Raw genomic sequence first — 26,403 nt, 5'->3', positions numbered from 1 at the left:
CATGTTTTGATAAACCTTCAGGGTTTTTTGATGTTTTAGGCTGCAGATTTTCCCTGTAAGCCTAGCAAAAGTAAAGTTTTATTTATTTTTTTTTTAAATGGAAAAGGTTTCTACTTTGTGAGGTTGTCAGCAACCTTGCAGGGAATGTGCTTAGAGCAGGCCTCACTAAATGGTGGACCATGCTCCAAACATGAACCAAATGGTGCTTTTAACATGACCCTGACACATTTCTGATCAATTCACCAGAATAAATGATCATATTTATAGCACTTTTCTCCAACTGTGGGCACAGAACAATCACATGTGTGCTTCACTCAAATGAGTCATTCAGTGTTTACAGCACCAGTGTGACAGTGCATACTGGAACATGGATTGTTCTGGATTTATCTAAGCATTGGATAGCAACAAACATACACACACCCGTCACGGAAAAGGATTTTTCCCAATAAATGACTTGTCACAAAGTGCAAACGAAAGAAATAGAAAAGCAGGAAAGACTGCATGGGATGCATGGATGACAGCATGGTTTCCTCAAAAAAAAAAAAAAAGGTAGATGCCTCAGATATTTGAGGTTTTTAATGATGAATGGACGAATTATGTCCTGCGGCAAGTAAAACCCACATCGTCTTGTATCTTCTGAAACCATTTCAGTAATAATAATAACACAGAAAATGCATCCACAGAAGTGCGGTGTACGAGCACGCACACCAAATAACCGAACTGAGAACCCGGTATCCTGCCATTTCTTGCCACTACACAGGAAAAGTAGAGCTCTAAAGATGATCGGTAATGGTGTTAACTGTTCAAATGTGTATATAGATCTTCCTACTATTGTTCTATTTCAATCTGCAGTCTAGACACAATTAGGAGGAAATGTTAGTGTTCGGACATGTTCGGATCATTGGTCAGTACCCTGGTTTAGAGGCTTGGGGAAATCCTGGATTTTGGCTTTATGGGTAATTCTGCTGTCCATTAATCTGAAAAATTAGTTGGACACATGTGACTTCGTGTTTTTTCTTCCAAGATTCCTTGAGAACATTTATCATGTCACCAGCACTTTCCTCCATCTCATTGAGATCATACATTTCCTTTCAACATTTCTTTAATCAATCTGTTTTTTCTCAGATTTGAACTGCTGTGTTCACAGAACAGTTATGTTAGTAAACCCTGATTTTCTCCATAATCTGTAATCTATTTATGTTATATTTGTATGCCAAATAAGTGGGTGGAGATGAGATGAGCCATTTTCAGCAACCCCTCCCAAACCCCAAGAGGCCAGTCATTTTTTCGCTGTTCTGAGTGCAGTATGAGAGGAACATCACAACCCTCTTATCACATCCAGTAATCAAGCAATTCTCTCCTGAATGTTATACTCTTTAACCACAATCTAACTGCATGAGCAGCCTGGAAGACAGATTGATACACGAGGTCATACACACGGTCCCAGAAGGCTTTAGTGACTGGCAGCATGTGACTTCGGTGCCATGTTTATTTTCACCCACCTGTCTTCTGTTTCAGGTCATCAATAGCCTGGGAGTTCACATGCCAGGAGGAGAAGGGCAAGTTAGAGGAAGAGGAGAGCGAGAGGGATTGAGTTTCCCTGGTTACCAGAGGGACACGTTCACTGCGATGACTGGAGCTTGAGGTGAGAAACAACACATTCACTGTTGGGTTTTAATGCTCTTCTGGACCCTTGTTTGGAAAGCTTGTATTGTATATCTGACAGTTGTGTGGCTTTATTTTTTATGATGTTGAGATTTATTACGTTATGATGCACAGCAGCCTCAAATCTCATTTTTTAACTTCTTGTATTTTAATCAATATTCTGCATCAGATTTTCTTCCATATATTCCGGGACATGTAAAGAACGTGTTTATAACATTAACTCGTTTTTCATATTAGACAAACCGATCTCACTTTGTTTTTATTCTCGCTGTGTGTTAACATTATTGCACAACTGTCATTCATTTTGTTTTACACGTCCTAAGTGCTCATCCTTAATATAATACTTGGTACTTTTACTCAGTTGAATAGCCTTTTTTTTCTTGGGCTTGTCATTTTCACAGTGAAATCAACTACTTGGTCTTCACATTTATTTTCATTTTTTCCCCTGCTTATCACCTGAAATGCAACCTATAATAAATGGCAGTATATGACTGAGCAGACCCAGATCGAATGCTTTGTAGGCATTATATGAAGCCAAGGCTCTTGCTTTTCATTTGCCTCTCATTCCTGTCTTGTTATCTGGGTTCACTTGAGGGAGGATTAAGGAACTTGAAGCTATCGGACTCTGCCAATTGGCTTCGAGTATAATGAGTCTTTTTTCCTACCAGATGTGTGGATATATGAACCACGGCCTCATGTGTCTGGTTAAATTATTCAGTGTGGGCTAGGTGAGCTCTAACCTCTGCCTGCTCAGGTGCTTGTTAATAATGAATGATCACGTCTTCATTTCATTAATTTACCCCAAACCTTTTTTTTTCTGTCTAATTGCATGTGTCTCTTCTTCCATCATTCGACATGTGTGTTCTAGACAAGTTTCCGGTCATTCAGTCACATGCAGGTCCACTGTTCTAGCAACTGCTCTGAAATGTATTCAGAAATTGTCCCTCGTACCTGTGACTGCGTTGTTTACCTGTGTGTTGTGATGGGAAGCTGTGTGTTTTAGTGCTGTCTGTGGCTCACTTCCAGGGCACCACCAAATGACTGTCACACATGGCCACTGGCCTTCACATTTGTTATTCTATCGCATCCTGCTGCAAAATTGTATTCAGCAGAAGGCCTTAAACGTTACACAAAGGACAGCTTTAACACTGGATACATGCTATATGCTGTCAGCTCACGAGGGGGTCAGTTCTCTATAAATATGTGTGGGAAGGGCTGCTAAAACATGTTTGCTGCAGATTTGTAAGCTGCTTATATTTTATCATAAGCTCATTAGTTTTAAATCTGGAGGAGCGCTGCAGTCTGGACAGATTGCGATGTCTGTTAAGTGTGTTATGCTATTTCTCTAAAGTTGTCGTATAGCAGATTTATTATCGGGGTTGTATTAAGAACAGCCATGATGTAGAGGTGTGTGTGTGTGTGTGTGAGCGAGCTGTATTTTGTCAAAGTCATCTGCTTCAAATAATGTCCACTAAAGTGGCAGAAGTCAGTATTGTGAATTAGTGTTGATATTTTTGCATGTTCTCTTGCCTATAAATGGAATGAATAGAGCTGTTTGGGGTGTAAGGATTTCATGGCTATTGACGGTATATGATAATGTGGTTACCTCAACGTTGACGTTTTCAAAACATTGGGTTTTTTCTTCTTCTTCTTCTCTTAACAATTTTTCGGAGCACAGTTATCCAGTCACCTTGTGGAAGTAGCACAATGCACAAAATCATCCACATACAAGTCTGGAGCTTCAAGCTTGCTTTAATGCTCCCATCAAACCTCAGCATGCTCTCAATGGATGATCTCAATGACTTTGACCATGGCATGTTTGTTTACTGCCATGTGGGCTGGTGTGAGTATTTCAGAAATCTCCTGATCTCTTGGGATTTTCATACACGGACAGTCTCTAGAGATTAAATGGAGCATTGCAAAAAAACATGAAGTGAGAGTACTGCAGGCAGAAATGTCTTGTTGAGGAGAGAGGTCCAAGGACAATAAGCAGGCTAGGTCTAGGTTGCAGGATGGCTACAGTACATAAATAACCACTCTGTGTAAGTGTCGTGAGCAGAAAAGCATCTAAGAAAGCACAGCATTCAAATCTTTTATATAGTGTATTATACAGAATATAAAGGTGTATATGAATTAAGCCTTTGCTAGTAATACTAACCATTTACCGTGGTGATATAAGGGCTAATTTGGTGGTCAGCATTAAAAATCCATGACATTTTCTCACTCTATTTGAAATGGATATATACAAATGTTCACACGTTTCATGTGTTTTATGTTTCAGAATGGCCTGGGCCTGACTACAAGTGAATGAGGACATCTCAGAAACACCACCTCACTTTTTGGGTATGTAACATTAATTAGTTAGGAGAGTCTATTAACAGGTTGGTGTGGTCTTTTACCCTTGGCAGCCTCCAGAAATAGCCTCAACTGGCTATATCTGTCTGTGTGTGCTGAACTCCCTAGTTGCTTCAATAACGACAGGTTGATGAACACGGCTTCAGGAGGAAGATGCTGCAGCTCTGTGTTGAGTGTGAAATGATCTGCCCATCAACTGGGATATTTACTTACTTCAGATGAGGCCATTTGAACTGTACTGATATGTGACTCACATAGATTTGCTGTTTAATGTGTTTAGCTTACAACATCTGATGTTTTGCTCTTCAGAATATTCCATAAGTGTACAGCAGGTCTTTAGTGTGCATCTGTACCTGTTAAATATCAAGGCCAAGAGATAGATAGCTCTATACTAATATTTATATGTAAGCATAACATTTGCTGTTTTTTTTGCCCATCTTGCAATTTTACCTCAAATCTTTAAGACAGCAGGGACATATTAACACCAGCTTCCCCACAGTCCCTGCAGGCTCCTACTGTCTGCTCATTCACTGTCACAGACATGATATTTAGTGAAGCTGACTCAAGTCTGCAGTGGCTGTTTCCGGACCTCCGGTTTCTGAAAGGATGCTCCTTAGAGAAGAGAAATGGGCTCTGACTGCAGATGAGAGCTGGTCACAGCAAGGAAGTACACACAATACCAGTTTGATACAACATTGGTGTTGGTAAGAATTGGGCAGTAAACACAAGCATCTCTGGACTCATCCTTTAAAAAAAGGGGGGGGGGTCAATGAACTTTTCTTCATTTTTAATAACATTAACACAATCACACTAAACTGTGGGTCCTTTAAACCCAGCTTGGGTAAAGTGTGTGTGTGGGGGCGACCTTATAGCAGATATACTACATTTTCCAGAGAATAGGTCACTCTGGTGAAAAGATGCACATCCCCATACATTTGCATTAATATACAAGACATTTAATATTTTACATAATGCTTTGCTGCCTCAAAAAATGCCATTGATATGTTCTAGTTTTTTCCTGCTATTGCTTTTGCTTTAGTTCTGATCCTTCTATTATTCTATAAAGAAAGGTTACAGATTTTCTTTGTCCACTCACTAAGGATAAGATAATGCTAATGTCCACTAGTGTAGCTATGGAATTGTTACTACTATGTTAGTGGACCTTGCATAGATATCACTCTGCAGCACCTACTAGAGGATGGAAACTGTTTTATAATTATAAAATATGATAGTTTATGTCTTAGGTAAATTATACATAATGTGCTGATTGCTTTAGGGTCTATTATCTATGTTAATTATTACTTACTCATGAATCTTGATATTATTGTTGATCAGTATTGATATAACCGGCCTCTTCTTGATTACTTTGTTATAGTACTCCTGTCTGTTAAATATAATAGTTTGACAATCTAATTTATATACTACTGCATTCTTCCTTCATTTTTTTTTTTGTAAATGAATGTCTCATGCTGACCCGTCATTCAGAGGTTTACTGTATGTTTTGTAGATTGTTTCTGTGATTACTGTTATGAACTACAATAGACATATTAGTCTATTTTTGTTTTTAATTTTTTTTTTAAATCCATTTACTCAAAGATTGACATACTTAACCCATGTGAAAGTCAACGATACAAGTAAACCACAAAAGAATTTAATTAAGCATTGAATTCACTTCCATCTGTAATTCAAATGTCAGAGTTCCTAGAAATGAGTGACAACTCTATTATGAAGTGCACTCAATTATAATGAAGGGCCTCCATTAAGAATGACTGCAGATCTTGCGTGGGCCTGTAAGTGTAAAGGCCACATCTTAAACAAAGTCTGCTTTTCTGTTAGTGAAGGAACTTCTATTAGTCCATTGATGAAAAATGTTTCTGCCTATCCTCAAACATACACAGCTACTGTAACTAGGAGCTTATACCATACACAGATAAAGGCACATAAAATCCTTATCTTACTATCTTAAGAAAGACAATCCTGCATGGTCCTCCCAAGCTCTTTTGTCTTTTATCCCCACTGATAGAGGCTGAATTTTCCACTGAGTCACTGACTTGCCTGTGAGTCATAGGCAAACAGCACCTAGATTATTTGGGAGAATGGGTTTAACCTTCTTTGCCCCACACTGTGTTCTTGTTATTTGTATGTGGTAGCACCCAGTTATTAGAGAAACCAACGAGCTGCATAGATAAAGCGTGTGCTTATAAAAACATCAGTGTTGCTGCAAGTAGAGTTTATTTACACACTGATTAAACAGTTGTTCACACTTGGTGGCAACAGCTTTCAGCAGTTCAAAGTACTGTAGTTGTTTTGTGGTGCACATTATAGTCCATAATTAGTAACTTAATCTCCTTTTTTATAGTGTAGAAATTGTAAAATTGCTAAGTAAAATGTTAATCACTTTCTATTATAGTGTTTGATTCTAATAACTCTATCTAAATAGTCTAAACACATCTTTTTAACAAATCTTTGTGAGAAACTGCAATCCACTGAGACCTTTTAAATCCGACGGTCTGAAATGTCTAAAGAAAATGCCTCTGTTTTGCATGTCTTAGAATATTAACACAGATTTTGTAGAATATTTATATGAATTTGAAGGTTTCCTAGTAGTCTGCCTTTTGCTTTAATGACAGTTTGCACTCGAGCTGGCATAGACTTCACAAGCTTGGGTAAAAGCTGATGATTCATGTTAGCTCAAAACCATGGGAAGTGTTGTCTGAACACGCTCTTCAGTGGCTCAGTCTGACCTTTTGTGCAAAAGAGTTACAAATGGCACTTTCTAAAGCAACCTCTTATATTTTGACTGTAGTATGACCCGAGCCTGCATGAATGTGTGCATGTGTGTCGCTGTGACCTGAAGCCCCTCCCTTAGTAGAACAGTCCTGGGAATGCCATTGATTTAACATTGGTGGAAAGCTGCAACACAGCAGCTTTTTTTTTTTTTATTCCTGTTTTATCAGTAAAGGTGGGTGTCATTGTCCTCTTAAAAATAGCTGCTGTTTTAAAGAATGATCCTTATCAAACAGGAAGGACTGACACAGAAAGCAGAGGAAAGACCTGTGGGTGTGATAGCTTTCCACACAGTTTTTCGCAGGCTATTGGAAGAGATTGGGGGAAATGGTATCCAGTCCCTTCCACATGATTTGTTAGGTTATGGTGGAAGCAAACTGTCCTTATGTAGTTGTAAATCAAACAGAGGAGGGGTGGGACTTATTTGTCTTTTGTAATATCCATTAAATGCTTTTCAGATGCACTGGTTTATTTTGTGCAGTATGTCTGGCATCTGTAAAGGGGTTATTATAATTGATCTGGATCAGAAAGGTTTAAGGGTCAGCCTTGTGTCAGTGAGTGATCATAAAGAATCCATAGTGCCAGTTTTCCCATTCTAAATTTACCTTCCAATAAGGATCATGAGTCAAACTGCATGTAGTGCTTTATCTATTTGAAATACGCTTTAGCTAGTAATCAGTCACTGTCTTATGGGCAAATCCACTTTCCCCTTCTCCTCCATTCATCCTAATCATTTCTTCTTTTCCTCTCAGCAACTTGGCTGCAAACATGCGCACACCTTTAATACACATTCTCACATGCTTAGTCAGATTTTTGAAAAATACTCCACACAAACATTAACAGATTAATGGTTATTTGAAATAGCTTGCCCCTCCCTCTCTTCCTCAATCTCTGATGGTCTGCTTCCGGCAGTTTTTTCTTACTGCCCAGTGCTGCTGCATGCATCAAAGCCTATCGATTTAAACTGTTTTTGATGGCAGTCGCTTGGGGAGATCTAGGGGAGAAAGAGAACAGGCAGATGAACTGAACAGTCTTTTTTCCCCATGAAGTAGGACTCTAGGTTGGTGCTCTTGTGATACCTTTATGCCTATCTCTTGGCAGGATTAACCGTCAGTGTGTTGGACAGAAACTGAGCTTCTATGATGACGAGTGCAGCCCCAGCCCGTAAGCCGTACCGCAAGGCACCTCCGCAGCACCGTGAAACCCGGCAGAACCAGACCATTTTCCGTGACGAGCTTAGTGGGAGCCCCACAGCAACCTGTGAGACTCCGGCTCCAGCCCAGCATGCCCCCAGCAAGGTAATTTGTCTCCAAGATTATTCTTCCATTTTGCAGAGCACACAATTTACTAGCCCTTACCCAAAATACTCAGACGGTCTTGAGGGCCAGGATGTTTTCTCATCATCATGGTCAGACAGCGAACTAGAAGTTTCTAGTCTCTCTAGCTTAGAGCTCATTGTCCTTCCTCCTCCACGGATATTCAGCCATGGTGCTGTCGGAGTGACCCTTCCTCCCAAACCGAACACAGGCATGAACAGGTTTATTAGCCGTAGTGAGGACCTTCTTCTGAAGTCTGTTGAAGAGGATTGTCCCAGCTGGAAAGGGTCCCAGAAGAGTTTCCGATGCATTTCCCCAGCCCACTCTAACAGAAGTGGAGAGCGCTCATTAGTCTTTAAGGAAGAGGCAGAAGTCTTTGCTCCCAGAGTGGAACAGCATCTTTCTAAGTCTGTATTTTCAACTCGGACACCTCCAACCAAGGGTATCCTCAAACAGACACAATACCTGAGAGTACATGCAAAGGACAGTCTACGCAAGTCCAAATCAGCAGAGATGCTGGGAAGGAGCCACAGTCATAAGAGAAAGCCCAAGAGCATGTCCTTGGACCGGGAGAGTAAACCAGGTGTGTCTGCCCCAGGACTTGATGCCTCCACATCGTCTGTTTCACCAAGTTCAGTACTGCCAGAATGGAAGATGCAGCTCCTGGAGGAAAAGCTTAAATTCTCACAGTTTTTGGATGAGATTACGTATAGAGTTCTGAGCCCTGCTAGCTTGAACTTGCTGGGTTATAAAAAACAAACCTCTAAAGGAATCCAGGCCCAGCTGAGTCCTTGTCAGCAAGCTGAACCCAAGAAGCATAAAGGAAAGGAGCAAGAAAGGAACCAGCCATGGGGTGAATGTGACACCCCACAGGACAGAGAAGCAATGAGAGAGAAGACAGGCAGATCTAAAACAAGGCATTTTTCTGTGAAAAAGGACAAAATGGGCCCCAAAATGGAAGGAGCACGACATAAATCCAAAGGTTGCGATTATGGACAGATAGGAGTTAGTGGCAATTCCAGGCATAGCAGTGATACAGATTGGGATGGCAGGAATCGACAGGGGGTTCAACAACAGCCCCCACCCCACCAGTCAGCCCAGCTGGAGCTCAGAACTCAGCCAAAGGACACTGTGAATAAATCAGGGCTGACGAAAGCTCCAGTGTCTACAATTCATAAAGAAAATGAAAACATACCAGTATCACAAACTGCTTTTTTGGTTTTATCACAAATTAAGGTATGTGCACCGATTTATTTTTCTGCTTTCTCCATTACCCCTCTGTCATTGTCAAATCTCTGCCATGTTCTTGAGGTGTACTTGCAAATCAAAAATAATATATGCAAGATTTACTCATTTTCTTCTTTTTTACTCATCTTTTTTTCTAACAACCAGATTAGGACAGATGTGTTAAGTTGTCTTAAAGCTACATGCTCCCGTGTTAAAGGCCAGATATAGTGAGGTTTAAAACCACTAAGGAGACTCGTACAGAGCATTGAAGAAGACCTTTTTTTTTCCTCGGAGGAACTGTAGTAAATTGTGGACAAAATTTAGTTTAATGTGGTAATGATATACTAAACCAAAGTCACTAAATCATTATACTTAAACTCAGATTAATTGATTTTGTGTTAATTTGCTGTTCGGGTTTTTAATGTTATTTGTTATAACTAAAATATGCACACTATTTTATATTTTTAGTGAAAACCTACTTTGGCAAGGTTGTAGGATGGTATAGACAACTTAAATTAGCAAATTTACAACACCAAAAGAGTGTATGTATATATACATATTATTATTTTATGTTCGTGGTCTACATTAAATGTATGGTTTACTACTTGGTATAACCTTATACATGGGATGATAATGTACAAATGATCAGATTCTCTCAGTCTTTCTTTCTTTCTTTCTTTCTTTCTTTCTTTCTTTCTTTCTTTCTTTCTTTCTTTCTTTCTTTCTTTCTTTCTTTCTTTCGCCTATTCTTTCTTTCTTTCTTTCTTTCTTTCTTTCTAATGAAATAAGATTTTAACTGTTTTATTTATTAATTAACTACATTGTAGGGTGTTTTGGATTTTAATTGGCAGAAGACAACAGCTGCCAAAGAAATTTCATAGCTTCACAAAACAAGGATATTAACCTCCCATGCCAATTAACTCTCCATATTTCTGCATCCGCTTGTTCTTAATGAATAATTCTGTCGTCTTGTGCAAGCTGTTGCTTCATCCTTAATTACACTGTAGCTTCAAATCACTGCTTTTAATTACTAGAGAGGTGAAAATACTTTTAAGTCCAAATCAGAATGGACTGATAATTTAATTATAGAAACATTCCTACTTGATGTGTATTATATCTGTACAATGCATTATATCTACTCTTATTTTAATCATCTTTAAACTAATTCTTATGTATTTTTGCAGGAGTCAGTATCAGATGCAGACAAAATCAAGTAAGTGTGTGTGTTTTTTTCCATTGCTGCTCTTTTTAAAATGGTTGAAACCCTCATGTTTTTTTCCCCCTTGTCATATTGGATGGCAATCTGTTACGCGTGCATCTCTGTGTGGCTTTTCATGGACCTTACATAATTCATGAGAGATATTTTTAGTGTGCTAACCATGTTCATGTTATGTGTTGACAGCATGTTCTGTATTTCAGTCTGAAGGGTTGTACCGTTTCATTTAAACCTGACATTTCCATGTCTGGGGCAGCAAGGTGAAGAAGGGGTAGACATACTCGACTTAATAGGAATGTGTAGGGCAGGTGTCAGTCAGCAGGAGTGACAGAACGTCTCAGTGCAGAGATCAAGCAGAGCACACTTGGACTCTTTTTTTCTTTTTTCCAACTTTCTCTTTGACTTTTGCTGTCTTGCTGTTATATTAGTATAGTCACTGGTGTCTTGTTGGCCACTGAGGAGGGTGTCCTGCTGCTATCATCTGTGCATTGCTGTTGGTTATGTTTTGACCATTTTAAATGATTCAAAATTTGCCACAGAAATCATTTTTTTAGTGATGCATTTACTTTTTGTATTTATTGATTCACTGCATTATTAGGCACTTCCTTATCTCTATGGATAATACTGTATATTTGCATGAATCGAATGGAATCGTTCAACCACAACATATCCTTGTGAAAATTAGTAGCATGGCATTAAACATGTCCTCAGTGAACGTAAACAAAACAAAGTGCTCAAGTGATATTTAACAGAAGCATCTGTGCCATGTGACAATGGCAGCTTCATTGATTGGCCTAGATGCTCACTCATCAGGGGAAAGAAGGGAATGTTTTGTGAGGCTTGACCACTGCTATACTGGACACAAGTGTCATAATACTTTGTTTAGCATTTTTTTTTTGTACTTTGTCAATATCAAGGTCTAAGTTTAGCTCAGGTCCCGTCGTCATACAGCTTTCAGTTGTTCACTTAAGAGGATGGACTTGTCACTTCTCCTAGTCATACTTTGGAGCTCACAGCTAATGGAGAATTACAACTTGCTGCAAATTTTTTTTACTGTAGCAGTCTTGTACATAAAACTTGAACATGAATTGATAAATAAATAAAGCTGATGGTGCTCAGGAATGTCTTGGGTTTTTTTTCTCCAGGTAAATTGGAAATCCTTCATTTTCTTTTCACATCAGGCCCTCTCTATAGCACAGGGGGCAGTTAATACACACCAAGAGCTTAATACCAGTGGTTATAGTCTCATAATCCAGACATTGCTAGCATTTGCTAGAGGGTCTGGTCCATTTTCTGTTAAAATGAAGTGCTTACTTCCATAGAGAAAGGCTGTTTTATCTGACATAAATGAGATAAATGGAAGACATTGATCTTCAGATTCCTATTCAGAGTATCAAACACTAATTTTTTCCTGTAGCTTGTCAGCAAAAATGCAAGATTATATCACTCCTTTCCAATCAATATGTGCTGCTTCTATATGATTCCACATGTAGCCTTCACCTAAAGCTCTCTTTGAAACTTTTTATTTCTTTTTTTTTGTATAGTATAGTGTTTTGTTCTTGAATTTCTCTCTTTTGATTTATATTTCTGCTTGATTGGCATGTTCTGAGCGGTCAATGTCCATGCATGGAGTAACATTTTTTTTGTTCTGGAAAGTGTGATGTATGTGTGAAAGAGTGTAAGATGGGATATCTAGCTGTTTTAAAGTCTACATATGCTGATCATATTTTAGATGTTAACATGGCAATTTTGTTATTAAAGGCTTAACATGATGACAGGATCATTCGGTTAGACAAGACAGAGACATCCTCAGATTAAAATGCACTTTAATGTGCATTATTTTGTTGTAGACTGGATGGTGAGCAATAGAATAATGCATGAAGAGACATCTAGACGAACATATGCACACACACACACACACACACACACACGTATGCATGCCAGGCCCCAGTTACTGGAAGTAATGGCTAGTGCACTTTTCACTTAAGTGGATATAGAGGGGAAAATGAGATGGGTTACCACAGAAGAGAAAACATTATAGTATTATAATATGGAATCATTATCAAGTTGGCTGCATTTATTCCTAAATTGTTCGTAGGTGCATTTACAAAGGCAATTTGATATCTATGAAAATCCTATCATTTTCAGAAACATTCACGGCGTCGTCTTGCTCTTGAGTCTGTGTAAATTTACCAATCAGCCAGCTAAATAATATGATCCTCAGCTTGTATCAGTATTAAATCATGTCCACGCATAGCTGTAAGCTGTAAACAAACTCCTGAGCTGACGGGAAGATTTAGCATGGATAAGGGAAAGGATGTTTAATGACTAGAGAATTCACCATTTTTATTTTTTAAAAATTGGTCCTAGACTTTGATTTGATACACTGCAAAAAAATTTTTTTACTGGTCTAGAAGTGAGTCAAAATAACTTTGATTTGATTTTGCCTTTGATTTGATTGTTTACTAGTCAGTAATGCTTTTAGCCTGCTGTTTTTTTTTGGGTGTCAATCCATGTAAATGAACCCTGTCAGGAACATGCTTAGCACTTGATGGGTGATCAGCATACACATGCATGTACCACAATTTTATTTGGTTTGGTAACATTCACACACAATTTGATATTATTTTTAGCTGTTTTTTTTTTTTACTCTGCTCTTTTTGACATTTATTTATTTATTTATTTATTTATTTATTTATGGAGGAGCTCTTTGAACAAATCAGACTGGGTTTTTTTGGTTTTGTTTGGTTTTTTGCCATTTTGGAATTGATTAATTTTTAATTATTTAGCAATTCGTACATGCTTTTTGTTTAATTAGAAAGCCGAGAAATACTGGGAAGTAGTTTTAATGTAAAGGAGCAGCATGTCCCCAGAGCCCTAGTGGGCTTCAGCAAAGAGCACTGCAGAGACAGTTATGTAGCACATAGCAGATGTATTGTGTCTCATGACAGTTGCCCTTGTCTCCTAGCCACACAACCAACTGCCCTCAGCACATAATGCCCTCATGGTCTCATACACGCAGAGACACACAGACACACACCCCTTTCCTTGTTAAATATGCACATGCCTACACAAATATTCAGTGGATTAGTTTTGCAGACACACACAAGCATTAAGTTCTGGATGGAGGCCGGATGCTGGATTCAAAGTAATGTATAGGGCAGGATGCACTTGGTCTAGTAGTTTACTTAAGGAACAAGCCTTTTCTTGAGCACTAATATATTAGCGGTATTGATTAAAAATGTTTCCTGTGTATGTTTCCAGGATCTTACAACAGCAGAATGAAGACCTGCGCCGCCATCTCACGCATACCACTCACAAGATGGAGGCAATGGAGGAGGAGTTTGAGAGCCGGCGACACTACATGCAGACAGAGATGGGTCGAACACGAGACGATCTGGAGAAGATGAAAGACAAGTTTCGAAGGTTAGACCCACCATCTGTCTTTGTTTCTCTATCTCTCGCTCGCTCTCTCTCTCTTTCACAGTGTCTATCTCGAATACCCTATGGATGTGTTAGCTCAGTAGCTCTGCCTTACTCAGTAACACACTATCGCCCAGACAAACTGAATCAGCCTCCCATGGCTGTTGACTGGCTTTCACCATCTGGTTCTGTACTTACTCTGTCTGGGACTATTACCTCCTCTTTCCAACATGCAGCGTACACCTTTCTGTCTTTCTGTTTTTAATGACCTTAATAAAAGCATGAAAAGTAATGAGAGCATGCATATGCTGATCACCATCAGTTTAAATTAATCTGATGTGTGCCAAGTGTTTGAGACAGAAGCTGACAAATAAAGCAAGGCAGTAATACACAAGGCCTGCTCAATGGTTTTGCCTTGACTGTGTCAAGACTGGAATGATTGTCTGAAAAATGCTCAGATTTCATATGAATGTTTTAGATCTTTTGCCTTGAGTTCTGGTATTCTCAGCCCTGTCTCACACAGGACATGTTGGACCCCTGAGATGCAAGACCACTCGTCATCTTCAGTATGTCACGACTGAATCATGACCACCTCAGTTACAGAAACAGAGCTTTTTAATCTATTTTAGTGTCTGTACTTGAGACACTAAATATATTAACTGGATTCAGTTTGCTGGATTTCATTTCATTCAGTAATTTACTTTCATTTTGTTTAACCACCAAGAAAGCACCCCGAAGAGTATATCACGAGCGTAACAGCACCACAGGAGAACATGTAGTAAGCACTGGAAAGACATTAATGATGCTGTGACATTTTATGTGACCATCAGAACTACAGTACAGTATCCATGCTTGATTGTTTCCATTTTAAAATTTGCATTTTGTCACATGCATGTTTTTGCAGTTTGTTTGAAAATGTGCGTATAATATAAGATGTTTATGCTATATTTCCCACTCCTAAGCTAAATTACATTAGATGCTTGGTTATGTGTTCTGGTTTTAATGAGATCATATACACTTACACACTCAAACATGAGATTACAGTGACAATACAAATCACTATCATCTTTTTTAAATCTCACTAAAGACCACATATGCAGAATGACCACTGACCAAAATGTTCTCTCCATTCTATTTTTAAACTTAATGTAAAAATGTACTTATTGTATCTGTATTGTGTATCCTAATCATCCAGCCTGATTTACTCTCATTTAATGTCACTTGTTTCCTCTGCACGCATCTTCCTGATTAAGTCAGCATCTAATTCTGTTGCAATCAGACCGGTCTTCATTTCCAATCAGGCTGCGTACCTGTCTCATACGTTTCTCAATGGCAACCGGATTCAATCAACATTCTTCCCATCAAATCGGAGACTGCATTGCAGCTTGTACTCCACTTCTCCCACCCGTTTTGTATAATAGTCAAATTAGATAACAATTGGGTAATGAATGTGTGCCACTGTGTGCAAGAGCATCTCTGTGTGTGTATGTTGTGCCTTGCTCACATGATTGTAGTAGGCTTCTGGGGTTACACCAGTGCATTTTAGAAGCTAAAAGTAGGAATGACTGCTGTTATTTTTCTCGTCTTCTCCTTAGTTTAACAGCAACAAAACTACCTGAGGAGCCAACCTAATTTACCTCTGCCATTTATGAAGTTTATTTGGATTTTTTTTCTCTCTCCATTCCAGGATAAACATTGTGTAATGTCGGTTACCAAACACACTCCAATGAAACCTGAATTATATTTCACAATATGAGCTTATGACTGTACTCATTGGCAATCATTGGTGCTTGTGAAAATGAATTTATTCACTTTTAATTGCACCAAGGTGAGAGAGAAAACCCCTTGTGTGAAATAAAATTGATCCGAGAGAGATAAAGAGAGCGAGAGAAAGTATTAATGTGAAATGGACTCGGTCAATCACAGTTAGTCTGTTTAAGCACACATTTCTGTTGACACTGATGCTCCCTAAATAATGCTGGTGTCTATGTATGGGATGTAATGCAGTGTTGTATTCAGAATCTGCATGGCTAAGACGTGATGAATTGAAACCGAGTTATAAAACATGAATTGTTCTCAACCCCCAGTCCGTGTACTGAGAATGTGTTCTGAATTGAATATTAGATGAAGGCAAGCTTGGTGCGTAATGGGACTGCAAAGCAGGGCACGTTGATGCACTGTGTAATACTGTGTGGTCAACAGATCAATCAGCTTGTTTGCTGGAGGACCAGTCACCGTTGTGTGTTCATGTATTAATGTCACATGCCTCTCGTCCTCATCACACTGCCACTGACTGACATCCACATTTCATTATAATCTCTTAGCATTTTTTTTTTTTAATCTTCTTAACAGTAAGACAAACCAGTGTAACAAACTGGATTATCTCTTATTTGGCTCATATATTACAAAAAAAATAGAATGAAATCATACATGCCCTTTGCTCATCTGTCTGACCCAAATGCTATGCTTGTGCTGAAATATTAGCAGAAACATGTTGCATAATTGTATTGTTTTAGAAGGTAGTGTTGAACAATTTAATAGGAAACCAGAGAAAACAGTAGGAATGTTAAACTCCATCAACCAAAATGTTCAGCATCCAATAATGGAAATGAGTCCTTACAGAAACGAGGCAGTTACATTTATTTATTGTGCAGTTAAAGCTATATCATTTACGCTGACCTTGAATCGCTCATCCTTCTGATCGTGGAGCTTAACATCCATGCTTTCTCACTGTGCGTGGTTCATTTTAACTTCATTAAGATACTTCACCTTTATTTCAACATTTCTATAGCATTAAACAAATAAGGGGCATTTTTATTTGTTGGTGGAGTTGGGACATCAGCGGGTAAAACAGCTGCAGTTGCTCTTTGTTTCAATATTCTATATTATAGAAATGCTTCAATATTATATATTAACATAGCAGTCACAGACAAAGACCTGATGGCACTAATAGCATGGTTGTGTTGTGAAAGCCTCCAGTAGGAAAATGTTTAATTGTTTCAGTGTAAGATTCGTGTAATGAGTTTAAAGTTTGCTGCAAAAGCAAATAGCTGCAACTCAGTGCAAATCAGTATGAACAGAGTTTGTATGGAAACTGCAGTAATGTTTTTGGACACTGTAATGTCGAATGCATATTGACAATGATTCATATTCATAACACTTTGCTCAACAAAAAGTAATAGATGGTTCCTGTGTGGTTGACTGTATAATGACACATCCAGATCAGCAATTTCTAAAATATTGGATAATGCTTAAAATGTATTTTATGTGATTTGGAATCTAGAGTCATTTTTATAAAAAGGAATGAAGCATCAATTACTGTTAAATGATGTGTTTAGGCATACATTTCATGCATGAACACATTTCATATCTAAATGTATTTCTATGTACTCCTGTTCATTTACAATAGAGTGGGAAAACAATAAAGTGCTTCACATACCCATTGTCTTAGCAATGTTTTCCAGTTATCCATTGGAACATAATATGGACACCACATGCCCTCTGGATATCTGTGTATTGCACCTGAAATGTAGGCAAGAAGTAATGGGTTACGGTGAAGAAAATACATGGCCTCCTCCTCTTCCTCTCTTTTTTCACTCATTTCAAGTCTCAGACCTGCTTAAAGCCTGCAAAAAAAACCTCCAGTGTTTCCCAGAGGGCTATTTGACCATCTTGCTCTTCTTAAATCTGCCTATCCAAACACAGGCCATACCTGCCTTGTGTCAGTGCTGCCTTATTAAGGATGTAGAGGATAACGGAGGTAATACTCTGCCAGCCTGTATCACTCTAAATCTAAGGCAGGAAACATGTGGCTGCTGAAATATTGTTTCCAGAAATGCACTGCTGAATCTACTGGTAATATACTGTTGTGTATTAATGACTGATCCTACATCTCTCTCTCTCAAAAAAAAAAAAAAGTAGAGCATTAGCTGATGCAAAATCGAGTGTTTCTTCCTGTTCCTGCAGTGTTAATTATGTGTGTTTCTCCCACAGACTGCAGAACAGCTACACAGCCTCACAGAGAGCCAACCAGGATTTGGAAGAGAAGCTTCATGCATTGGTAATCATTCTCCCATTTACCTTTATCTCCTAAATACATTTTAGTGACAGATGTCTTTCATTTCCTTTTTGCTGGTTTCACTAATATAATGAGAATTCAGTCAGCTTGGAAGGAGTCAGCCCAGCATTTATCTCACTTCATGCCACAGGGATTAGATTAGGCTCTATAGCATTGACAAACCTTTGACATGCTTGTTGAACACTTTTCATATGCAGTGCCACTTACACTGTATATTCCTAGCCAGGCTGCTGCTCCTCAACTCAGAATTATTTATCACACATAGTGACTGAGTGTAATCTTGAAAAAATAAAGTAACGATAAATACAGAATAATTGCAGTTTTTTCATATCTAAAGAAATAGATATCTCTGAATATCCTTGTACTCTATGTGCATTATCCTCCTTATTATGTTAATAATTTGTAGAACTGAATTTGTGCAATATCTCCCACTGTGCCACTTTATGATATTCATTGCAATAAAATTGTATCTGGTAAGGGGACTTGGTGGCTTAGTTGTTACCACATTTGCAACACGCTTCTGGGCCTCCTGCTTTTGTTCTCCACATTCTTTAGGTACTCCATTTTTGTTTTTTGGTTTTTTTTTGCCATGGTGTGAGAGTTTGTGTTGTGTGATCATGCCCTGTGATGGGTTGGCACCCCGTCCAGGCTGACCCCCTGAGTCCCTTGGGATGGGCTTCAGTTTCCCTGTGACCCTGTGTAGAATACGCAGTACATGGATGGGTGTATCTGGCGATTCAAGTCCCAGATATGGACACCTATACACCTTCACGCTGCCCAAAAGTAGCAAAGAAACATTGATTGTGTCAGGGCAGGCCAGAATCATAGCAGTGGCTCTGTGTGTTACTAAAGAATAATTGATCAGATTTAAAAATTTACAGGGCTTTTTTTTGAAGTGCAGATGTGCTTCACTCTCATGCTTTATGAGTTGCAATACCAACAATACAACAACGTCTTGCTAGTAACTAGCACTAGGACTTTTTATAGTCCTACTTATTTTGCAGTGTCATGTGAATTTCAAGTGCTCTTATTGGTAGGCATAGTGTAATACATACATATAAAAATAGCTCAACATTTTCATATAAAATGTTTTATGATATTGTCGGTTTAATCATGTTTTTGGAAATGATCAGAAACTGGACTACTGCCACATGTAACCAATTTAATAAGTACCCCCGAACTGATGATTGATTTGTTTTACATGCAAGTTACAAATTGTCATGAAAACTACCTTTAGGTATTAGAATTTAACATCAAGAGCCTTTGGGGTCTGTGGATGGGTAAAGGATACGAATTTAAAGCTAAAATGATTGCCACAGTCGTTCTCTTGTTGTAATTCAAATGCTAATGTAATCAAATGTGTGGAGTGAATGGTTTTACAGTGACGCAAATCAAAAACTACAAGCCTGTCTTTAATAATCTTGCCAGTCTGATAAAGAATCGAGTTAAAGCTTGTGTTAAAGTATATGATTTTCATTTTAGACTTGAGCGACAAACTTGTCAGGCAGTAAACTATAAACATGTAGTATTGTGGTATTATGATAAGGATTTTGTTAAAAATAAGGTAAAATAGAAATACACTAATTTTCCCCTAACATTTAGCATTTCTGGAAAATGCATTTTATATTGTTTCTTATATTTGTTTTTTATGTTTCTGATGTACATTGTTGTATATCTATGTCCAAGTGTTCATTTACTTGATTTCCAGACACTTTATATTTGCCCATCTTAAAATCTACTATCTCTGCCCCTGCCATTTAATCACATTTAGCACAGCTGGCATTGCAATGTAATGTTGAGTGGCAGGCTACCCTATATATTTGTTATCTAGGGCAAGCAATGACTCATTGTGTACAATCATATTGTGCTTTGTGCCCATCAATTCTTTATCTCTTTTTCCATCTTTTCCTCTTCTATACTCATGCTGCCATGACTTGGATCTCACATCGCCACAACCATCACCATCAGGCTGCCATCAGTCAAACCTGGGTTCATGCAGTTGCGTGATCACTCATTCTCTTCTATCTTCCCACCCTTCAAAGTGCATTAGTGTAGATGTCATTCTCCAGTCTCCAGTGTCTCACCCTACTGTTCTCCCTCTGCATGGCAGTACTTTGACGTCAGGGGCATGACTCTAGAGTCCAAGTGCACAGTACAGTGGTTGAAGAGCACAAATTGTATTGTATTTGCTGTATGGTATAAGATTTTGTCAGACATTTGCAATCTCATTTACATCTTGCAGTGTAACATTGACAACAAAGAGAAATGCAATCCTGGTGTGTTTAATGTGAGATTCATTAAGAATGAGCAATCAGCAGAATTTGTGCTTGCTGAGAAGCTTTAGGCATTTCAACCACTGAACTTCAACTGTGGATGTTCAAATATGAACGATGCTCATCTTGTGAGTAAGCATCTCTTCCCTTGTCTTCCCATTTCTCATTCTATGGATTGTCTTAGTTTACAGCTGATATTACTAGTTTTTGTGGACTAGTTTTAATAAACAGCTGCTTTATCTGTACACTAATTCATTGTTCCACCTAATCCACTTTAGAGGAACTGTAGCACTATTGCTTAAGTTTGGAACCCGAGGCTTTTCTGGTACTTGGTATCACAATGCATTTTTGAAACTACTCTTAAGCTAATAGTAGTTGAGAGAGAGTTGAGGTTTAGGTACTAATGTATCCATGTCCTGAACACATGTTAAATGTAGTAGGACCCTAAATAAATAATTGTTATCCATTACAGTTCTCTCTTAATCTATTACTGGAAATACCCCGTGGCTCAGAAGCCAGTATTTAGAATGTCATATCCAGCCATCTAATCACATGTCCATTTAAATTACTGTGTGCAAAGCACAGACCTGCTTAGCTTTTCACTTCTGTGATGTTTTATGAAGCACTCAATTCAATTAAATTCACTGACTCTGTCAGCTTTCTCAAAGAGTGCTGTGGGCCCATTATGCAGACACCAGCTTATATACAGCCAGAATGCAGTTAATATGCTGCTGGCAAAAGACATGTAGACTGGGACATATACACTATGTTATCCAGAAATATTGGAATGGCAAGGCCTTTTTTTTTGGCTGTATGTTGAAGCGAGACATTTAAGTTTCACATCAAAAGATGTATATGAGACCATGGATTTTATAGGAACATGTTGTTCAGGTGTGTCCTGTTAGACTGGCTGTTTAAACACTCAATAACTCTGAAAGTCTACTCTTGATTTGAGCCCTGGATTTCACCTGTGAAGAAGGCCGTTACTATTAAAAACCAACATGAAGGCCAGAGAGCTGTCGATGGAAGATAAGAAGCTAAAGCTGAGAAAAGATGGAAACTCTGAGCTATTGCACATGCAGTGGGCAAAGCCAATACAACAGTTTGGAATATCCTGGAAAAGAAAGACAACACTGGTGTACTAACAACCAGACATCGAACAGGTCAGCCAAAAATAACCAAGAGCAGTTGATGACAAACATTGTGAGAGCTGTGAAGAAAAAAACAAAAATAACAGTCAGTTACATCATCAACAAGAGGGGTGAAGGTATCACAATTCACTGTTCAAACAAGACTTCAAGAGCTGAAATATAGAGGCTATACCACAAGATACAAACCACTCATCAGCGGTAAGAATCAGAAGATCAGAGGATGTGAAAGCTAATCTGTTATTTCATATGCATCTTTTTAGCTCATACTCAAAGGTCCTCAATGTATAGCAAAAACAAACGAATTGGTCTTGCCATTCCAGTACTTTCAGAGGAGACTGTATAGCAGGCAGCTGGATCTGTATAGCACTTCTAATTAATATGCAGGTTTTCCAGCCCAGAGCTTTGGGAAATATTTATGCTGATACACTGGAATTAATTTGTGTGCTTTGACAGAAGCCTGTACATTTTTCTTGCCTATAGAAATGTCTTCCAATTCCCTTGATTGGGTATGTAAAGCTAAGAGATAGCAGTAAGCCTCATTTTTATTTAATTGTTCCTCGTGTGCTGTTCCCTGCTTAACCCAAATTAGCTTCTTTTCTTTCCAGTATCCAGCTCTTTATACTATGTGGTTATTTGCGTTACTTCAAGGATTTTTCCCCTGTTGCATTTATCTACTGCTTTTCAAGACAAATGTTAAACTGAGATCAGATTGTGAGATAATCTGCACTCACTGAGCACTTTTATTAGGGACACCTGTAATTTGTGCAATTATCTAATCAGCCAAACGTGTGGCAGCAGAGCAATGCATAAACCATGCAGATATGGGCAGTGTTCACATCAAATATCAGTGAGGAAAAATGTAATCTCTGTGCTTTTGAATGTGGCATGAATGTTTGTGCCAGACAGGCTGGTTTGAATATTTCTATAGCTTTTGATCTCCTGGTATTTTCACTCACAACAGTCTCTAGAGTTTACTCCGAATGGTGAAATAAAGAAAAACATCCAGTGAGCAGCAGGATGGATCAAGGATGGATTGAGAGAGAAGTCAATGGAGAATGGCCAGACTATTTTGAACGGACAGAAAGGCTACTGTAACGCCGATAACCATTCTCATGAGCAGAAAAGCATCTCAGAATGACAGCATGTCAGACCTTGAGGCAGATGGACTACAACAGCAGAAGATCACTTCAGGTTCCACTTCTGTCAGCCAAGAACAGAGAGCTGATGCTGCAGTGGGTACAGTCTCACCCAGACTGAAGAGCCTGGACTGATGAATCAATTTCTGCTTGATGCACACATATTGTAGGGTCAGAATGTGGCACCAACAGCAGGAATCCATGAACCCAACCTGCCTTGTGCCACAAACTACATGAGCATTGTTGCTGACCTGCTGCATCTCTTCATGGCCACAATCAAAATCTGCAGGAATTGCATGATTCATGTTAAAATGGACCAAAATCACCAAGGAAAATTTCCAACATCTTGTGGAATCCGTGCCATGAAGAATTGAAGCTGTTTTGAGAGGCCCTACTCAATATTAGTGCAGTGTTTCTAAAGAAATGCTCAGTGAGTGAATACTATCTTTTACAGATTCAGTACTACTTTCAGTACTGTGCAGTCTGATTGCCAAACTTGTTTAGATGATATTGCGTCATTGCTCTGACTTATCAAAGCAATTTCTTATATACAATTAATCAGTTTATTTATACATCAGCCTGCAATATTCATGCTATACACTTAAGCTGAATGGATCGATCTCTCTCTCTCTTTCAGTCTCACTCTCTTTTTGTAAGCTGTAAAGATTCTAGCATTTTGTTTCCTTTTTTGCCTTTTTTTCTATTCCTTTCTTTTATACTGATGCTGTCAGCAGAGATCTAACGATGAGAGGCTAGAATTTTTTCATGAATCGTAAGGAAATGAATGTCTGCTCTTACTTAAAACACAAGCTGAGGATTTTGGCTGATCCATTCAGAGAATTGCTTAGAGAGCTGTTCGTAATTTCTGCTCACTCTGTCTTTTTGCAGCTCCGGAAAGTGGAAAGGGACAAGAAGACCATGGATCAAGAGATAGTGGAGCTCACCAACAAGCTTGTGGATGCTAAGAACACTATTGACAAGCTGGAAGAACTGAATGTATGTGGGGTGTGTGTGTGTGTGTGTGACCAGCACTGTCAGTGTTGTAGAACTACAATTGGTAACCACTGGAGCTGAAAATTGAAAGTTACATTAAGAGGTTCAGCACTAAGCTTTCATGCACTGTCAGGTCCGTGTGCAGTCTTGGACAAGACTTGATAGAACAAGGCTGATAGAACCAGCAATCTCACATTAAGACATGTTCTTCTTTTTCATTAAGTTTAGATACAGCTTGTCAAATCGTTATCTGTGCTAGGGCTATATTATGACACCTTGTATATAGCGTATCCAGGATTGTCAGGAATGTCTGCTGAATGCTTGTGCACAGATTAGTTGTACTAAAACCACGATTTCCAACATCACTTTCTCTTTCAGGAACGCTATCGACAGGACTGCAATTTGGCTGTGCAGTTGTTAAAGTGCAACAAGTCCCATTTCAGGAACCACAAGTTTGCAGATGTAAGTGTTGGTTGTGCATATCCATCTATGAATGTGAAGTCCTCTAGCATCACATGTACGCACAATGCAAGGAGAGTGGATTTGAAGGTTTCATATTTTTTTGGCAAAATGGATATGGAAGGATTTCATACTGTACAAAGTGTTAGCTAAAAGGGAAAGGGTTGAAAACTCTGCAGATGGCAGTGCATTATAGCAGTCCTCTGCACTGATTGTTAGTATAATATACTCTTGGCTGCCCACATGCTGACCAGCAGAGGAAAATGTGTTAGCATAGTGTCAAATCCCACATGCATTAGGTACTTAAGTCCACTTGGCCTGTTTGCTTGTCTCTAGGATAACAGTGTTGAACAAATTCAATACTGAAACAGTATTGATAAATTCAATTCAAATGGTTTACTGTGGTATAATCAGCTAATTGCATGTCCAGATACTTCAACTTGCTATATAGATGCAATAGACATTAAGTGTTTAGATGAGCCTGTGCCTTCTTTACCATTAGATTAATGTCATTGGCTGACTGGAGTGGAACCAGATGTGCTCTTTTGCTGTTGTAGGTGATCTAACTCAAGGTTGTGATATGTTGTGTGCTCTTAGATGCTTTTCAGCTCACCACTGCTGTAAATATTGGTTACTATAGTTTACCATTACATTCACCTTCAAATTGAAGGTGCTTCTGCTCACAGAACTGCTGCTCATTGCATGATCCATCCCAACCCCTACCATATTGTGTACACACATCTGTGTGTTAAATGTGTGTTAAAATCCCAGGAAATCACTTGATGTTGCTTTCCTTCATGAGCAAAATAAGAAATGCACCTTAAGATCATGTTTTAATTACATATTTTGTTACAGCTCTGTGGTTCTTACTAACAATCACAAGGGGTTTGGGGTTATGAGATGCATCAAAGAAGATTCAGCAGTGCTCTCTTACGGGTGCATAAATGACACTCATGAGCACTATTTTGAAGCCTAAAATGATAAATGAATTTGAGGTTAAACCCCCTCTTTCCATAGCAGTAATGTACCTCCAGTGGGATTTCATACACTGTTAGTAATAAACTGCATAATTTTTAGCTCATATTAATGTGTGCAAAAAAGTATAGTGGTATAAACTGGGGGTAATTAACAGTGTGAGGTACACAATCCTTGTATCCTTGACGAGTAATAGAAAAACAGCTAAATGTTCTTTCTTTATTGTGGGTTGTGTTTGCTTCTTTGGGACATTTTATAATGATGTGTTATACTTAGATGATGCAATACACATGCCATAAAGGATGCCTATTGTAAGCACTGGCTGCTGGAAACCTTTTCCAAACTGCAGTCATTGGAAATGCATACAGAAAGCACTGTGCCACTGACTGTGGTAAATAAATGCAGAGTAAAACCGAAAGCACATAATTGCACGCACGCGTGTGTGTGTGTGTGTGTGTGTTAGGACGTTAATCACTCTTCTGTTTGCTGAGCATAAGGGAGGGTTCCAGGTTGCACTTTTGCGTTCATGGGTAACAGGGCAGGCAGCAGCAAGGCAGCAGTCAGCCAATTTCACACCACTGAATATAATTGTAGCATGATGTAATTGGAATAAGACAGTTTTTCATGGGGGCTTAAGTCTTAGTGTGTATTTTGCATCTTGTAGATTTCTGTTCATGTACTTGAGCTAAGACACTTGTGCAGTGGTCAAATGCAGTGGTTCAACTTGGAGTCCAGGATATTAACTATTGTCTTGACTGGTTGGGGGGCATACTAACCTTAGCTCAGTTGCAGGACAGTTTCATACAGGAGTCATTTTGAAGTCTTGCATGGAATGCAGTCATCTTGTCTGCCTCCACATCCACACCAGTTGCTGCACTTGCCAAACTGATTGTTCCGGCATTAGCTGAGCTAAACTTTATGATCAGAGATTTTCCCTGCCAGTGTTCCATGAATCAATACGCCCCAGTTAGCCTCATCCAATCAAGGCAGCAGTGTAAGATAAATGTCCTAGTTGTCTGCCCTTTACTCATTTCAAGTTATTTTTTGCTTCTTTTCAGTTTGAATCTAATTTCATTAGCCTTCCATTCTATGTTAGAGACATTGAGTATTTTTGAATAAAAGGAACCCCTGAAATTGCCTCCTTCTGAAATTACCTTCATGTGGTGGAATGGTAGATTTATTAGCTTAGTCACATTTCAGGGAACAGGTACAGAGAAATTTCTGACTAAAAAGCTTGTCTTATGAACAATGATCACAGATAACACTTGTGTGTAAAAGATTGTGTAGAGCTGTAGATGGTACAGACATATAGAAGCTTATGAGATATTGAGTATTGATACCATGACACA

General features: G+C 38.7%; 2 protein-coding genes across 5 annotated transcripts in view; one reads left to right on the top strand and one right to left on the bottom strand.

Annotated features, from left to right (window-relative positions):
* tjap1 (tight junction associated protein 1 (peripheral)) overlaps positions 1 to 26,403 on the top strand; it is a 51,418-nt gene that overhangs the window by 21,742 nt on the left and 3,273 nt on the right. For 3 of the 4 annotated variants that reach the window (XM_058386651.1, XM_058386653.1, XM_058386652.1), the window contains 9 exons: positions 1,519 to 1,645; positions 3,947 to 4,008; positions 7,909 to 8,105; positions 10,535 to 10,563; positions 13,831 to 13,992; positions 17,983 to 18,049; positions 20,036 to 20,065; positions 23,516 to 23,623; positions 23,999 to 24,082. In XM_058386651.1, the coding sequence (XP_058242634.1) occupies positions 7,947 to 8,105; positions 10,535 to 10,563; positions 13,831 to 13,992; positions 17,983 to 18,049; positions 20,036 to 20,065; positions 23,516 to 23,623; positions 23,999 to 24,082 (639 nt within the window). In that variant the 5' untranslated portion in view covers positions 1,519 to 1,645; positions 3,947 to 4,008; positions 7,909 to 7,946. The remainder of the gene's footprint in view (positions 1 to 1,518; positions 1,646 to 3,946; positions 4,009 to 7,908; positions 8,106 to 10,534; positions 10,564 to 13,830; positions 13,993 to 17,982; positions 18,050 to 20,035; positions 20,066 to 23,515; positions 23,624 to 23,998; positions 24,083 to 26,403) is intronic. The other variant, XM_058386654.1, reaches the window with a different exon arrangement.
* Positions 17,187 to 26,403, bottom strand: part of lrrc73 (leucine rich repeat containing 73) — a 32,811-nt gene continuing 23,594 nt past the window's right edge. Inside the window, exon 6 of the mRNA XM_058386657.1 lies at positions 17,187 to 17,511. Within this exon, the coding sequence (XP_058242640.1) occupies positions 17,390 to 17,511 (122 nt within the window). The 3' untranslated portion in view covers positions 17,187 to 17,389. The remainder of the gene's footprint in view (positions 17,512 to 26,403) is intronic.

Source organism: Hemibagrus wyckioides, linkage group LG03, assembly GCF_019097595.1.
Source record: "Hemibagrus wyckioides isolate EC202008001 linkage group LG03, SWU_Hwy_1.0, whole genome shotgun sequence".
In the NCBI taxonomy this organism is placed as follows: Eukaryota; Metazoa; Chordata; class Actinopteri; order Siluriformes; family Bagridae; genus Hemibagrus; species Hemibagrus wyckioides.
This window is presented reverse-complemented; position numbering and strand designations above follow the sequence as displayed.